The sequence below is a fragment of the Tachyglossus aculeatus genome, chromosome 22 (genome assembly GCF_015852505.1).
Source record: "Tachyglossus aculeatus isolate mTacAcu1 chromosome 22, mTacAcu1.pri, whole genome shotgun sequence".
Taxonomy (NCBI): Eukaryota; Metazoa; Chordata; class Mammalia; order Monotremata; family Tachyglossidae; genus Tachyglossus; species Tachyglossus aculeatus.
This window is the reverse complement of record NC_052087.1, coordinates 57787092-57804126: the sequence shown is the minus strand read 5'-3', so window position 1 is coordinate 57804126 and position 17035 is coordinate 57787092. Positions and strand designations below refer to the sequence as shown.

The window sequence follows — 17035 nt, the reverse complement described above, 5'->3', positions numbered from 1 at the left end:
TCAGAGGTCATGGGTTCTAATCCCGGCTCTGCCACTTGCCTGCTGTGTGACTTGGGGCAAGTCACTTCACTTCTCCTGCCTCAGTTACCTCATCTGTAAAATGGGGATTAAGACTGTGAGCCCCCTGTGGGACAACCTGATCACCCTGTAACCTCCCCAGCGCTTAGAACAGTGCTTTGCACATAGTAAGTGCTTAACAAATGCCATCATTATTATTATTATTATTATTATCAATCCCCATTTTCCAGATGAGGGAACTGAGACCCAGAGAATAACAATAATAATGATGGCATTTATTAAGCGCTTACTATGTGCAAAGAACTGTTCTAAGCGCTGGAGAGGATACAAGGTGATCAGGTTGTCCCACGGGGGGCTCACAGTCTTCATCCCCATTTTAGAGGAGGTCACTGAGGCCCTGAGAAGTGAAGTGACTTGCCCAAAGTCACACAGCAGAGCTGGGATTAGAACCCACGACCTTTGACTCCCAAGCCTGGGCTCTTTCCACTGAGCCCCGCTGCTTCTCAACCCAAGGTCACACAGGTGACCAGTGGTGGAGACGGGATTAGAACCCACGACCTCTGACTCCCAATCCCCGGCTCTTTCCATTGAGCCCCGCTGCTTCTCAACCCAAGGTCACACAGCTGACCAGTGGCAGAGCCAGGATTAGAACTCACAACCTCTGACTCCTAAGCCCGGGCTCTTTCCATCATCATCATCATCAATCGTATTTATTGAGCGCTTACTATGGGCAGAGCCCTGTACTAAGCGCTTGGGAAGTACAAATTGGCAACATATAGAGACAGTCCCTACCCAACAGTGGGCTCACAGTCTAAAAGGGGGAGACAGAGAACAAAACCAAACATACTAACAAAGTAAAATAAATAGGATAGATATGTACAAGTAAAATAAATAAATAAATAGAGTAATAAATATGTACAAACATATATACAGGTGCTGTGGGGAAGGGAAGGAGGTAAGATGGGGGGGATGGAGAGGGGGATGAGGGGGAGAGGAAGGAAGGGGCACGCTGCTTCTCAACCCAAGGTCACACAGCTGACCAGTGGAGGAGCCGGGATTAGAACCCACGACCTCTGACTCCCAATCCCCGGCTCTTTCCGCTGAGCCCCGCTGCTTCTCAACCCAAGGTCACACAGCTGACCAGTGGCAGAGCCGGGATTAGAACCCACAACCTCTGACTCCCAAGCCCGGGCTCTTTCCACTAAGCCATGCTGCTTCTCAACCCAAGGTCACACAGCTGACCAGTGGCGGAGCCGGGATTAGAACTCACGGCCTCTGACTCCTAAACCCCGGCTCTTTCCGCCGAGCCCTGCTGCTTCTCAACCCAAGGTCACACAGCTGACCAGTGCCGGAGCCGGGATTTGAACCCACGACCTCTGACTCCCAAGCCCCGGCTCTTTCCGCTGAGCCCCGCTGCTTCTCAACCCAAGGTCACACAGCTGACCAGTGGAGGAGCCGGGATTAGAACCCACAACCTCTGACTCCCAAGCCCGGGCTCTTTCCACTGAGCCCCGCTGCTTCTCAACCCAAGGTCACACAGCTGACCAGTGGCAGAGCCAGGATTAGAACTCACAACCTCTGACTGCTAAACCCGGGCTCTTTCCATCATCATCATCATCAATCGTATTTATTGAGCGCTTACTATGTGCAGAGCACTGTACTAAGCGCTTGGGAAGTACAAATTGGCAACATATAGAGACAGTCCCTACCCACCAGTGGGCTCACAGTCTAAAAGGGGGAGACAGAGAACAAATCAATCAATCAATCAATCAATCGTATTTATTGAGCGCTTACTATGTGCAGAGCACTGTACTAAGCGCTTGGGAAGTACAAATTGGCATCACATAGAGACAGTCCCTACCCAACAGTGGGCTCACAGTCTAAAAGGGGGAGACAGAAAACAGAACCAAACATACCAACAAAATAAAATAAGTAGGATAGAAATGTACAAGTAAAATAAATAAATAAATAAATAAATAAATAGAGTAATAAATATGTACACCCATATATACATATATACAGGTGCTGTGGGGAAGGGAAGGAGGTAAGACGGGGGGATGGAGAGGGGGACGAGGGGGAGAGGAAAGAAGGGGCTCAGTCTGGGAAGGCCTCCTGGAGGAGGTGAGCTCTCAGCAGGGCCTTGAAGGGAGGAAGAGAGCTAGCTTGGCGGAGGGGCAGAGGGAGGGCATTCCAGGCCCGGGGGATGACGTGGGCCGGGGGTCGATGGCGGGACAGGCGAGAGCGAGGTACAGTGAGGAGATTAGCGGTGGAGGAGCGGAGGGTGCGGGCTGGGCAGTAGAAGGAGAGAAGGGAGGTGAGGTAGGAGGGGGCGAGGTGATGGACAGCCTTGAAGCCCAGGGTGAGGAGTTTCTGCCTGATGCGCAGATTGATCGGTAGCCATTGGAGGTTTTTGAGGAGGGGAGTAATATGTCCAGAGCGTTTCTGGACAAAGATAATCCGGGCAGCAGCATGAAGTATGGATTGAAGTGGAGAGAGACACGAGGATGGGAGATCAGAGAGAGGGCTGATGCTGTAGTCCAGACGGGATAGGATGAGAGCTTGAATGAGCAGGGTAGCAGTTTGGATGGAGAGGAAAGGGCGGATCTTGGCAATGTTGCGGAGCTGAGACCGGCAGGTTTTGGTGACGGCTTGGATGTGAGGGGTGAATGAGAGAGCAGAGTCGAGGATGACACCAAGGTTGCGGGCTTGTGAGACGGGAAGGATGGTAGTGCCGTCAACAGAGATGGGAAAGATGGGAAAACAAAACCAAGCATACTAACAAAATAAAATAAATAGGATAGATATGTACAAGTAAAATAAATAAATAAATAGAGTAATAAATCTGTACAAACATATATACATATATACAGGTGCTGTGGGGAAGGGAAGGAGGTAAAATGTGGGGGATGGAGAGGGGGATGAGGGGGAGAGGAAGGAAGGGGCACGCTGCTTCTCAACCCAAGGTCACACAGCTGACCAGTGGCGGAGCCGGGATTAGAACCCACGACCTCTGACTCCCAATCCCCGGCTCTTTCCGCTGAGCCCCGCTGCTTCTCAACCCAAGGTCACACAGCTGACCAGTGGCGGAGCCGGGATTAAAACCCACGACCTCTGACTCCCAATCCCCGGCTCTTTCCGCTGAGCCCCGCTGCTTCTCAACCCAAGGTCACACAGCTGACCAGTGGCGGAGCCGGGATTAGAACTCACGACCTCTGACTCCTAAACCCCAGCTCTTTCCACTGAGCCCCGCTGATTCTCAACCCACAGCTGGCCAGTGGCAGAGCCGGGATTAGAACTCACAACTTCTGACTCCCAAGCCTGGGCTTTTTCCGTTGAGCCACGTGGGCAGGATTCCTGGGGTCTCTAGGGACGGGAAGGCCCGGAGCTGAGGGGATTTCCCGTCTCGGGGTGGTTTGGGGGCTTCCTGAGAAACCCCCTTCCCTGGGCCCGGGTCTCCTCCGGGTGGGGCGGGGGGCTGGACACCGCGTCGGGAGGCGATGCCCCCTTACTTGTCCATATCTATTCTATTTATTTTATTTTGTTATTATGTTTGGTTTTGTTCTCTGTCTCCCCCTTTTAGACTGTGAGCCCGCTGGTGAGTAGGGACTGTCTCTATATGTTGCCAACTTGGACTTCCCAAGCGCTTAGTCCAGTGCTCTGCACACAGTAAGCGCTCAATAAATACCGGCTCCGCCACTTGTCAGCTGTGTGACTTTGGGCAAGTCACTTCACTTCTCTGTGCCTCATTCCCTCATCTGCAAAATGGGGATGAAGACTGTGAGCCCCACGTGGGACAACCTGATCACCTTGTATCCCCCCCAGCGCTTAGAACAGTGCTTTACACATAGTAAGCGCTTAATAAATGCCATTATTAAATACGATTGATGATGATGATGATGCCGGTACTGGACGTCCCCATCATCCACCTTCCCCATCACCCCCAGGGCTGCCCAGGAGGAAGACCATTACCGCCGTCTCAAGCACGTCCTGCGCTGGTACCTGTCCGGCTTCTACAAGAAACCAAAGGTGAGGGGTCGGCGGGCCGGGGGGAGTCGACTGGACCAGAGGTCAGAGGTCACGGGGGGCCGGGGTTCGGGCGGTGGGCCCGGCGGCGCCAACACGGTGCCCCGGACCCCCTCGGGGGAGACCCTCGACGACCCCCTTCCTGAGGCCTAGCCCTCTGCTCCCACAGGAAGAATAATGATGGCATTTGTTAAGCGCTTACTATGTGCAAAGCACTGCTCTAAGCACTGGGGAGGTTACAAGGTGATAATAATAATAATAATAATGGCATTTATTAAGCGCTTACTATGTCCAAAGCACTGTTCTAAGCGCTGGGGAGGTTACAAGGTGATCAGGTTGTCCCACGTGGGGCTTACAGTCTTAATCCCCATTTTACAGATGAGGGAACTGAGGCCCAGAGAAGTGAAGTGGCTTGCCCAAAGTCCCACAGCTGACAATTGCTGATGATGATGGTGACATTTATTAAGCACTTACTATGTGCAAAGCACTGTTCTAAGCGCTGGGGAGGTTACAAGATGATCAGGTTGTCCCACGGGGCTCACAGTCCTAATCCCCATTTTACAGATGAGGTAACTGAGGCACAGAGAAGGGAAGTGACTTGCCCAAAGTCACACAGCTGATGATGATGATGATGATGACATTTATTAAGCACTTACTATGTGCAAAGCACCGTTCTAATGATAATGATGGCATCTGTTAAGCGCTTACTATGTGCAAAGCACTGTTCTAAGCGCGGGGGAGGTTACAAGGTGATCAGGTTGTCCCACGGGGGGCTCACAGTCTTAATCCCCATTTTACAGATGAGGTAACTGAGGCACAGAGAAGTGAAGTGACTTGCCCAAAGTCACATAGCTGACAATTGGAGGAGCCGGGATTTGAACCCATGACCTCTGACACCAAAGCCCGGGCTCTTTCCACTGAGCCACGCTGCTTACTGCAATTGCCAGCTGTGTGACCTTGGGTGAGTCACTTCGCTTCTCTGGGCCTCAGTTCCCTCATCTGTAAAATGGGGATGAAGACTGTGAGCCCCGCCATGGGACAACCTGATCACCTTGTAACCTCCCCAGCGCTTAGAACAGTGCTTGGCACATAGTAAGCGCTTAAGAAATGCCATCATTATCATTAAGGAGGAAAACCTGAGGGAGGGAGGGATGAAGAAGAGAGGGAGCGAGCAAATTGCGATGTTTTCCAGGAAACCTTTGTCCGTCTTTCTTTTTGTTTTTTATCGAGCGCTTACTGGTACTAAGCTCTCTGGAAGTCCAAGTTGGCAACATAGAGAGACGGTCCCTACCCCACAGTGTGTTTGTACATATTTATTACTCTATTTATTTATTCTACTTGTACATATCTATTCCATTTATTTTATTTTGTTAATCTGGTTTTGTTCTCTGCCTCCCCCTTCTAGACTGTGAGCCCACTGTTGGGTAGGGACCATCTCTCTATGTTGCCAACTTGGACTTCCCAAGCGCTTAGTCCAGTGCTCTGCACACCGTAAGCGCTCAATAAATACGATTGATTGATTGATTGTTTGACTGTCTGTATATGTTGCCAACTTGGACTTCCCAAGCGCTTAGTCCAGTGCTCTGCACACAGTAAGCGCTCAATAAATACGATTGATTGATTGATTGATTGTATATGTTGCCAACTTGGACTTCCCAAGCGCTTAGTCCAGTGCTCTGCACACAGTAAGCGCTCAATAAATACGATTGATTGCTTGATTGATTGATTGACTGTCTCTATATGTTGCCAACTTGGACTTCCCAAGCGCTTAGTCCGGTGCTCTGCACACAGTAAGCGCTCAATAAATACGATTGATTGATTGATTGATTGACTGTCTCTATGTGTTGCCAACTTGGACTTCCCAAGCGCTTAGTCCAGTGCTCTGCACACAGTAAGCGCTCAATAAATATGATTGATTGCTTGATTGATTGATTGACTGTCTCTATATGTTGCCAACTTGGACTTCCCAAGCGCTTAGTCCAGTGCTCTGCACACAGTAAGCGCTCAATAAATACGATTGATTGATTGATTGATTGACTGTCTCTATGTGTTGCCAACTTGGACTTCCCAAGCGCTTAGTCCAGTGCTCTGCACACAGTAAGCACTCAATAAATATGATTGATTGATTGATTGATTGATTGACTGTCTCTATATGTTGCCAACTTGGACTTCCCAAGCGCTCAGTCCAGTGCTCTGCACACAGTAAGCGCTCAATAAATCCGATTGATTGATTGATTGATGGAGAAGCAGCGTGGCGCAGTGGAAAGAGCCCGGGCTTTGGAGTCAGAGTTCGTGGGTTCGAATCCCGGCCTCCACCACAAGTCTGCTGTGTGACCTTGGGCAAGTCACTTCACTTCTCTGAGCCTCAGGTACCTCATCTGGAAAAATGGGGATTAAGACTGCGAGCCCCACGTGGGACAACTTGATCACATTGTATCCCCCAGCGCTTAGAACAGTGCTTTGCACATAGTAAGCGCTTAACAAATGCCATTATTATTATTATTATTATTATTATTGATTGATTGACTGTCTCTATATGTTGCCAACTTGGACTTCCCAAGCGCTTAGTCCAGTGCTCTGCACACAGTAAGCGCTCAATAAATACGATTGATTGATTGATTGATTGATTGGGCTTCCAGTGTAGAAGGGGGAGACGGAGACTCCGCTGACCTCTGACCCCCGGCCCTCTGGAGTGCTCAGTTCAGCAGTGGGCCAGGATGGAGACCCAGCTGGACGGGGGACCCCTCATCCTCCCTCTCCCCCTTCCGCCTCCCTCCGTGTGTCCCCTCCGGTCCTCCGACAGGGAATCAAGAAGCCGTACAATCCCATCCTGGGAGAAACCTTCCGCTGTCGCTGGTACCACCCGCAGACCAACAGCCACACGTTCTACATCGCGGAACAGGTGGGCATCGCCCGCTGGCACCGTGGGCAGAACCCCCGGGCCGGACGGGGGTAGCCGGGGAAAAGCCAATGTCATTTATTCATTCATTCATTCATTCATTCATTCATTCGTATTTATTGAGCACTTACTTAATAATAATAATGATAATAACAACGATGGCGTTTATTAAGCGCTTACTACGTGCAAGGTGATCAGGCTGTCCCACGGGGGGCTCGCAGTCTTACTCCGCATTTTCCAGACGAGGGAACTGAGGCTCGGAGAAGTGAAGTGACTTGCCCCAGGTCACACAGCAGACATGCGGCGGCGCCGGGATTCGAACCCGTGACCCCTGACTCCAAAGCCCGGGCTCTTTCCGCTGCACTGTACTTTGAAGCACTTGGGGAGTCCAAGTCGGCAACATCTAGAGATGGTCGCTACCCGACAACGGGCTCCCGGTCTAGAAGGGGGAGACAGATGAAATATGTGGATGGGGGTCATCAGAATAAACAAAAATAAAGCTAGATAATAATAATAATAATGATGGCATTTATTAAGCGCTTACTATGTAAGCTTTTTAGACTGCGAGCCCACTGTTGAGTAGGGACTGTCTCTATATGTTGCCAACTTGTACTTCCCAAGCGCTTAGTACAGTGCTCTGCATACAGTAAGCGCTCAATAAATACGATTGATTGATTGATTACTATGTGCAGAGCACTGTACCTTTCTACCTGTTTTGTTTCGTTGTCTGTCGCCCTTTTCTAGACTGTGAGCTCGTTGTTGGGTAGGGACTGTCTCTGTGTGTTGCCGATTTGTACTGCCCAAGCGCTTAGTACGGTGCTCTGCACACAGTAAGCGCTCAATAAATATTGAATGAATGAATAAATACTAAGCACTTGGGAAGTACAAGTTGGCAACATCTAGAGACGGTCCCTATTCATTCATTCATTCATTCAATCGTATTTATTGAGCCTTTACTGTGTGCAGAGCACTGCACTAAGCGCTTGGGAAGCACAAGTTGGCAACATATACAGTCCCTACCCTCCAATGGACTCACAGGCTAGAAGGGGGAGACAGACAACAAAACAAAACATGCGGACAGGTGTCAAGCCGTCAGAATAAATAGAAGTAAAGCTAGATGCACATCATTAGCAAAATAAATACAGTATTAAATATGTACAAGTAAAATCAATAGAGTAATAAATCCGTACAGTCATATATGCAGGTGCTGTGGGGAGGGGAAGCAGGTAGGGTGGCGGGGATGGGGAGGAGGAGAGGAAAAAGGGGGATCAGTCTGGGAAGGCCTCCTGGAAGAGGTGAGCTCTCAGTAGGGATTTGAAGGGAGGAAGAGAGCTAGCTTGGCGGATGGGCAGAGGGATTGGGGGCATTCCGGGCCAGGGGAGGACGTGGGCCGGGGGTCGACGGCGGGACTCTAGCTGTGGGGGAGGCAGAAGGTCTTCCAGGAGCTTCTGGGAGCCCAGGATTCATTCATTCGTTCAATCGTATTTATTGAGCGCTTACTGTGGGAAGCAGCGTGGCTCAGTGGAAAGAGCGCAGGCTTTGGAGTCAGAGGTCATGGGTTCAAATCCCCACTCCGCCAATTGTCATCTGTGTGACTTTGGGCAAGTCACTTCACTTCTCTGGGCCTCAGTTCCCTCATCTGTAAAATGGGGATTAAGACTGTGAGCCCCCCGTGGGACGACGTGACCGCCTTGTAATCTCCCCAGCGCTTAGAACAGTGCTTTGCACATAGTAAGCGCTTAATAAGTGCCATCATTATTATTATTATTATTATTATTATTATTATTATTACTGTGTGCAGAGCACTGTACTAAGCGCTTGGGAAGTCCAAGTTGGCAACATAGAGAGGTGACTCTGGCCCACGTCATCCCCCGGGCCTGGAATGCCCCCAATCCCTCTGCCCATCCTCCAAGCTAGCTCTCTTCCTCCCTTCAAGGCCCTACTGAGAGCTCACCTCCTCCAGGAGGCCTTCCCACACTTAGCCCCTTCCTTCCTCTCCCCCTCGTCCCCCTCTCCATCCCCCCGCCTTACCTCCTTCCCTTCCCCACAGCGCCTGTTTATATGTATATATGTTTGTACAGATTTGTTACTCTATTTATTTATTTATTTTACTTGTCCATATCTATCCTATTTATTTTATTTTGTTAGTATGTTTGGTTTTGTTCTCTGTCTCCCCCTTTTAGACTGAGAGCCCACTGTTGGGTAGGGCCTGTCTCTATATGTTGCCAACTTGGACTTCCCAAGCGCTTAGTACAGTGCTCCGCACACAGTAAGCGCTCAATAAATATGATTGATGATGATAATGATGACTGTCGCTATATGTTGCCAACTTGTACTTCCCAAGCGCTTAGTACAGTGCTCTGCACACAGTAAGCGCTCAATAAATACAATTGATGATAATGATGATAGAGAGACGGTCCCTACCCAACAGTGGGCTCACAGTCTAGGATGGTTATGAAGCAGCGTGGCTCATTGGAAAGAGCCCGGGCTTTGGAGGCAGAGGTCATGGGTTCGAATCCCGGCTCCGCCACATGTCTGCTGTGTGACCTTGGGCAAGTCACTTAACTTCTCTGAGCCTTAGTTCCCTCATCTGTAAAATGGGGATTAAGACTGTGAGCCCCACGTGGGACAACTTGATCACCTTGTATCCCCCCAGTGCTTAGAACAGTGCTCTGCACATAGTAAGCGCTTAACAAATGCCATTATTATTATTATTATTATTATTATGGTTCACCCTGTCCTATTTTGGCCCTGTCTCCGTCCTGTCCTCCCTGCTTCCCTCCGGTTCTGTCCTGGTTCCATCCTGGCCCAGCCCTGGCTCTTCGCTGTCCCTCGCCGGTCTTTCCTGTCCCCACCCTGTCATCATCATCATCATCAATCGTATTTATTGAGCGCTTACTATGTGCAGAGCACTGTACTAAGCGCTTGGGAAGTACAAATTGGCAACATATAGAGACAGTCCCTACCCAACAGCGGGCTCACAGTCTAAAAGGGGGAGACAGAGAACAAAACCAAACATACTAACAAAATAAAATAAATAGGATAGATATGTACAAGTAAAATAAATAAATAAATAGAGTAATAAATCTGTACAAACCTATATACATATATCCAGGTGCTGTGGGGAAGGGAAGGAGGTAAGATGGGGAGGATGGAGAGGGGGACGAGGGGGCTGTCCATCTCCAGCCCCCCAATTTCCCTCACGGCCCCCGCGCCCCCCAGGTCTCCCACCACCCGCCCGTGTCGGCCTTCCACGTGAGCAACCGGAAAGACGGCTTCTGCGTCGGCGGCAGCGTCCTGGCCAAATCGAGGTTCTACGGTGAGAGCGGTGGGGCGGGGGGCCGGGCCCGTCGTTCTTCCCAAAAGGACGAGGGACCCCCGGGCCCGTAACTTCCCGCCCCTCCGGGTTCACGTATGGTTTCCCTCCCGGCCGGCCCCAAGGGAACTCCCTGTCGGCTCTTCTGGACGGGCAGGCCACGCTGACCTTCCTGCGGCAGGAGGAGGAGTACATCATCACCATGCCGTACGCTCACTGCAAGGGTAGGGCACTGCGGGGGCACGGGACGGGCAGGGATGGTTGGCAAGGGACAGCGGCCTGCGTTCAACAACCCCCTCGCCCCCCTCCTACCTCGCTGCTCTCCTTCTACAAGGACAGTCTCCTTAGAGGGACTTGGACTTCCCAACTTGGACTTCCCAAGCGCTCTGCACACAGTAAGCGCTCAATAAATACGATTGAGGATGATGATGATGACTTCCCAACTTGGACTTCCCAAGCGCTCTGCACACAGTAAGCGCTCAATAAATACGATTGAGGATGATGATGATGACCGTCACTAGATGTTGCCAACTTGTACTTCCCAACTTAGAACAGTGCTCTGCACACAGTAAGCGCTCAATAAATACGATTGAGGATGATGATGATGATGACCGTCTCTAGATGTTGCCAACTTGTACTTCCCAAAGTCCAGTGCTCTGCACACAGTAAGCGCTCAATAAATGCGATTGATTGACTGATTGATGCAACCCAACCAGCACGCTTCGCTCCTCGAGTGTTAAACGTCTCACTGGGCCTCCGTCTCGCCTGTCTCATCATCATCGATCATATTTATTGAGCTCTTACTATGTGCAGAGCACTGTACTAAGCGCTTGGGAAGTACAAATTGGCAGCACATAGAGACAGTCCCTACCCAACAGTGGGCTCACAGTCTAAAAGACTGGTGTCTCGCCACCAACCCGGCGCGCCCTCCCTCCGCAAATCCACCAGAAAATGACTCTTCCCCCCTCTCGAAGTCTTATCGAAGGCCCGTCTTTTAGACTGTGAGCCCACTGTTGGGTAGGGACCGTCTCTATATGTTGCCAACTTGGACTTCCCAAGCGCTTAGTCCAGTGCTCTGCACACAGTAAGCGCTCAATAAATATGATTGATTGATTGATTGATCTCCTCCAAGAGGCCTTCCCGGACTAAGCCCTCCCTTTCCTCTTCTCCCACTCCCTTCTGCGTCCCCCTTTGCTCTTCCCCCTCCAAACCCGCCAGCACTTGTCAATCAATCGTATTTATTGAGCGCTTACTGTGTGCAAAGCACTGTACTAAGCGCTTGGGAAGTACAAGTTGGCAACATATAGAGACAGTCCCTACCCACTTATGTCCCCCTCTGTAATTTATTTATTTGTATTGATGTCCGACTCCCCGCCTCTAGACTGTAAGCAGCATGTGAAGCAGTAGTGGCTAGAGAGAAGCAGCGTGGCTCAGTGGAAAGAGCCCGGGCTTTGGAGTCAGAGGTCAATCAATCAATCAATCAATCAATCGTATTTATTGAGTGCTTACTGTGTGCAGAGCACTGTACTAAGCGCTTGGGAAGTCCAAGTCGGCAACATATAGAGACAGTCCCTACCCAACAGTGGGCTCGCAGTCTAAAAGGGGGAGACGGAGAACAAAACCAAACATACTAACAAAATAAAGTGAAGTGACTTGCCCAGAGTCACACAGCTGACAAGTGGCAGAACCGGGATTTGAACCCATGACCTCTGACTCCAAAGCCCGTGGCTCTTTCCACTGAGCCACGCTGCTTCTCGAGCACTTACTCGAGCACTTATTGAGCGCTTACCGTGTGCAGAGCACCGGACTAAGCGCTTGGGAAGTCCAAGTTGGCAACATCTAGAGACGGTCCCTACCCGACAGCGGGCTCACAGTCTAGAAGGGGGAGACAGACAACAAAACAAAACATATTAAAAAAATAAAATAAATAGAATAAATATGTACAAATAAGATAGAGTAATAAATACGTACAAACGTATATTTATTAAGCTCTGACTATGCGCAAAACACTGTTCTAAGCGCTGGGGTGGTTACAAGGTGATCAGGTTGTCCCACGGGGGGCTCCCAGTCTTCATCCCCATTTTCCAGATGAGGTCAGTGAGGCCCAGAGAAGTGAAGCGACTTGCCCAAAGTTGCCCAGGTGACGGTTGGCGGAGTGGGATCTGAACCCATGACTTCTGACTCCAAAGCCCGGCTTCTTTCCGCTGCTTCCCCAGCGGAAGGAGGGAAAAGAAAGCAGGGTATTTAGTTGGGGTGGGGACCACCAAATCCTCCCCCCCAGCCCTGCCCATCCCAATCAATCAATCAATCAATCAATCGTATTTATTGAGCGCTGACTGTGTGCAGAGCACTGGACTAAGCGCTTGGGAAGTCCAAGTTGGCAACATACAGAGACAGTCCCTACCCAACAGTGGGCTCACATCATCATCATCACCAATCGTATTTATTGAGCACTTACTATGTGCAGAGCACTGGACTAAGCGCTTGGGAAGTCCAAGTTGGCACCATATAGATACAGTCCCTACCCAATAGTGGGCTCACAGTCTAAAAGGGGGAGACGGAGAACAAAACCAAACGGACTAACAAAATAAAATAGAATAGATAGGTACAAGTAAAATAATAAATAAATAAATAAATAAATAAATAAATAAATAAATAAATAAATAGAGTAATAAATATGTACAAATTTATTGGTGCTTCTGTACACATCCCACCAATGCTGCCCCTTTCCAGGCATCCTGTACGGAACCATGACCATGGAGCTCGGGGGCAAGGTGACCATCAGCTGCGCAAAGAACAACTACCAGGCCGAGCTGGAATTCAAACTCAAGGTAACCCCTCCCGTGCCCCCCATGAAGGCCCATTGCCCCCCAGAGCCCCGGTGCCAATAATTAAAATAATGATGATAATGATAATGATAATTAATATTTGCTAAGCTCTCACTAGATGCCCAGCACCGTTGCAAGCGCTGGGGTAGATACACGGTTATAATAATAATAGCATTATATTATATTATAATATTATATATAATATAATCTTATATATAATATAATATATTATAGCATCATCATCATCATCAGTCGTATTTATTGAGCGCTCACTATGTGCAGAGCACTGTACTCAGCGCTTGGGAAGTACAAATTCCAAACAAAGTACAAAGTACAAATTACAAAGTACAAACAGAGAAGCAGCGTGGCTCAGTGGAAAGAGTACGGGCTCTGGAGGCGGAGGTCATGGGTTCAAATCCCGGCTCCGCCACTTAGCTGTGTGACTTTGGGCAAGTCACTTCACTTCCCCGGGCCTCAGTTCCCTCATCTGGAAAATGGGGATGAAGACTGTGAGCCCCCCGTGGGACAACCTGACCACCTTGTAACCTCCCCAGCGCTTAGAACAGTGCTTTGCACATAGTAAGCACTTAATAAATGCCATCATCATTATTACAAATTGGCAACATATAGAGACAGTCCCTACCCAACAGTGGGCTCACAGTCTGAAAGGGGGAAAAGGGGGACAGTCTAAAACAGTCTATAGTATATATAATACTATATTATAATAATAATAATTTTGGTATTTGTTAAGCGCTTCCTTTTGCAAAGCACTGTCTCAGTGCGGGGGAGGTACAAGTTGTTGCCAACTTGTACTTCCCAAGCGCTTAGTACAGTGCTCTGCACACAGTAAGCGCTCAATAAATACGATTGATGATGATGATGAAGGTGATCACATTGTCCCATGTGGGGCACACAATCTTAGTCCCCGTTTTACAGATGAGGCAACTGAGGCCCAGAGAAGCGAAGTGACTTGCCCAAAGTCACCCAGCTGACAGTTGGCGGGACCGAGATTTGAACCCATGACCTCTGACTCCCAAGCCCGGGCTCTTTCCATTGAGCCACGCTGCTTCTCTGAAAGTGCTAAGCACTGTACTAAGCGCAGGGGTAGATGCAAGATAAGTAGGTTCACGGTCCAAGTGGGGAATAAGGGTTGAATCCTCATCTTGCAGACGAGGGAACTGAGGCCCGGAGAAGTGAAGTGACTTGCCCAAGGTCACACAGCAGACAAGTGGCGGAGCGGGATTTGAACCCAGGTCCTCTGATTCCCAAGCTGTGCTCTTTCCACTTTGAGGCCCAGGGGTTAGGTCAGCTAGCTGGTCATCCAGCAATCAATCAATCGTATTTATTGGCTGTGAGCCCACTGTTGGGTAGGGACCGTCTCTATATGTTGCCAGTTTGTACTTCCCAAGCGCTTAGTACAGTGCTCTGCACACAGTAAGTGCTCAATAAATACGATTGATGATGATGATGATTGAGCGCTTACTGTGTGCAGAGCACTGGACTAAGGCTCCCAGCAGGAGTCCCGGGTCTCCGGAGGCCAGGCCCAATCGGTCAGTCGTATTTATTGAGCACTTACTGTGTGCCGAACACTGTACTAAGCGCTTGGGAGAGTACAGTGCCACAATAAACAGTGACATTCCCTGCCCACAGTGAGCTGACAGTCCAGAGAATCAATCAAGCCTCAATCAAAGAAAGTTGCATGTGACGGTTGATTTCTAGACTGGAAGCCCACTGTTGGGTAGGGACCGTCTCTATATGTTGCCACCTTGGACTTCCCAAGCGCTTAGTACAGTGCTCCGCACACAGTAAGCGCTCAATAAATACGATTGATTGATTGATTGATTAATTGATTTCAAAATCCCCTCTCCAGCCCCGACGTCTCTCCTTTGAAGAAGTCTCCCATTCCCTCTGCCTTTGTTATATCTCTGATCTGGATGTTCTCCTGACACCTCAAATTAAATATGCTCAATACAGAAGTCAATCAATCATTCAATCAATCAATCGCATTTATTGAGCGCTTACTGTGTGCAGAGCACTGGACTAAGCGCTTGGGAAGTCCAAGTTGGCAGCATCTAGAGACAGTCCCTACCCGACAGCGGGCTCACAGTCTAGAAGGGGGAGACAGACAACGAAACCAAACATTAACAAAATAAAATAAATAGAATAGATATGACTCCTCCCCTGTCTTTCCCACCGCTGTAGACAATACTACTATCCTCCCCCTATCTCTCAGACCTGTAACCTTGGCATTATCCTCGACTGATCTCTCTTAGTCAATCCATATGTTCAGACTGTGAGCCCGTTGTTGGGTAGGGACCGTCTCTATATGTTGCCAGCTTGAACTTCCCAAGTGCTTAGTACAGTGCTCTGCACACAGTAAGCGCTCAATAAATACGATTGAATGAATGAATGAATGAATGAATGAGCACGGGCCTTGGAGTTGCCGATTTGTACTTCCCAAGCGCTTAGTCCAGTGCTCTGCACACAGTAAGCGCTCAATAAATACGATTGAATGAATGAATGAATGAATGAATGAGCACAGGCCTTGGAGTTGCCGATTTGTACTTCCCAAGCGCTTAGTCCAGTGCTCTGCACACAGTAAGTGCTCAATAAATACGATTGAATGAATGAATGAATGAATGAATGAATGAGCACAGGCCTTGGAGTTGCCGATTTGTACTTCCCAAGCGCTTAGTCCAGGGCTCTGCACACAGTAAGCGCTCAATAAATATGATCGAGTGAATGAATAGAGAAGCAGCGTGGCTCAGTGGAAAGAGCCCGGGCTTGGGACTCAGAGGTCATGGGTTCAAATTCTGACTCCGCCACTTGTTAGCTGTGTGACTTTGGGCAAGTCACTTCACTTCTCTGGGCCTCAGTTAATAATAATAATAATAATGATGGCATCTGTTAAGCGCTTACTATGTGCAAAGCCCTGTTCTAAGCGCTGGGGGGAGGATACAAGGTGATCACGTTGTCCCACGGGGGGCTCACAGTCTTAATCCCCATTTTACAGATGAGGGAACTGAGGCTCAGAGAAGTGAAGTGCCTTAACCAAGGTCACACAGCAGACATGTGGCGGAGCCGGGATTCGAACCCACGATGTCTGACTCCAAAGCCCGGGCTCTTTCCACTGAGCCACGCTGCTACCCAGTTCCCTCATCTGTAAAATGGGGATGAGGACTGTGAGCCCCACGGGGGAAAACTTGATCACCTTGTAACCTCCCCAGCGCTTAGAACAGCGCTTGGCACATAGTAAGCGCTTAATAAATGCCATTATGGTCTAAAGGATAAGGCACTGGCCTCCTAAGCCAGGGATTGTGGGTTCGAGTCCCACCCGGGGTGGGCTGGCTTTCCTTTCCAAACTGGAAGATTCTGAAAGAAATAAAAAAAGTATGAGCAACAGAGCCGACAGTAGAATTGCTTTAGAGAAGCAGCTTGGCTCAGTGGAAAAGATCCCGGGCTTTGGAGTCAGAGGTCATGGGTTCAAATCCCTGCTCCGCCCATTGTCAGCTGTGTGACTTTGGGCAAGTCACTTCACTTCTCCGGGCCTCAGTTACCTCATCTGGAAAATGGGGATGAAGACTGTGAGCCCCATGGGGGACAACCTGATCGCCTTGTATCCTCCCCAGCGCTTAGAACAGCGCTTTGCACATAGTAAGCGCTTAACAAATACCATCATTATTATTGTTATTGTTAAGCGCTTACTATGCACCAAGCACTGTTCTAAGTGCTGGGGTAGATACAAGGCGATCAGGTTGTCCCACGTGGGGCTCACCGTCTTCATCCCTATTTTCCAGATGAGGGAACTGAGGCACAGAGAAGTGAAGTGACTTGCCTAAAGTCACTCAGCCGACACGCGGCGGTGCTGGGATTAGAACCCACGCCCTTTGAACTCCCAGGCCCGGGCTCTAGTCGCTACGTTCTAGACTGTGAGCCCACTGTTGGGTAGGG

General features: G+C 49.4%; 1 protein-coding gene across 4 annotated transcripts in view; it reads left to right on the top strand.

Moving 5' to 3' along the window:
- The window catches only part of OSBPL5 (oxysterol binding protein like 5), a 91271-nt gene that overhangs the window by 43593 nt on the left and 30643 nt on the right, over positions 1–17035 (top strand). For 3 of the 4 annotated variants that reach the window (XM_038764561.1, XM_038764562.1, XM_038764563.1), the window contains 5 exons: positions 3963–4044; positions 6845–6943; positions 10163–10259; positions 10382–10480; positions 12990–13087. In XM_038764561.1, the coding sequence (XP_038620489.1) occupies positions 3963–4044; positions 6845–6943; positions 10163–10259; positions 10382–10480; positions 12990–13087 (475 nt within the window). The remainder of the gene's footprint in view (positions 1–3962; positions 4045–6844; positions 6944–10162; positions 10260–10381; positions 10481–12989; positions 13088–17035) is intronic. The other variant, XM_038764564.1, reaches the window with a different exon arrangement.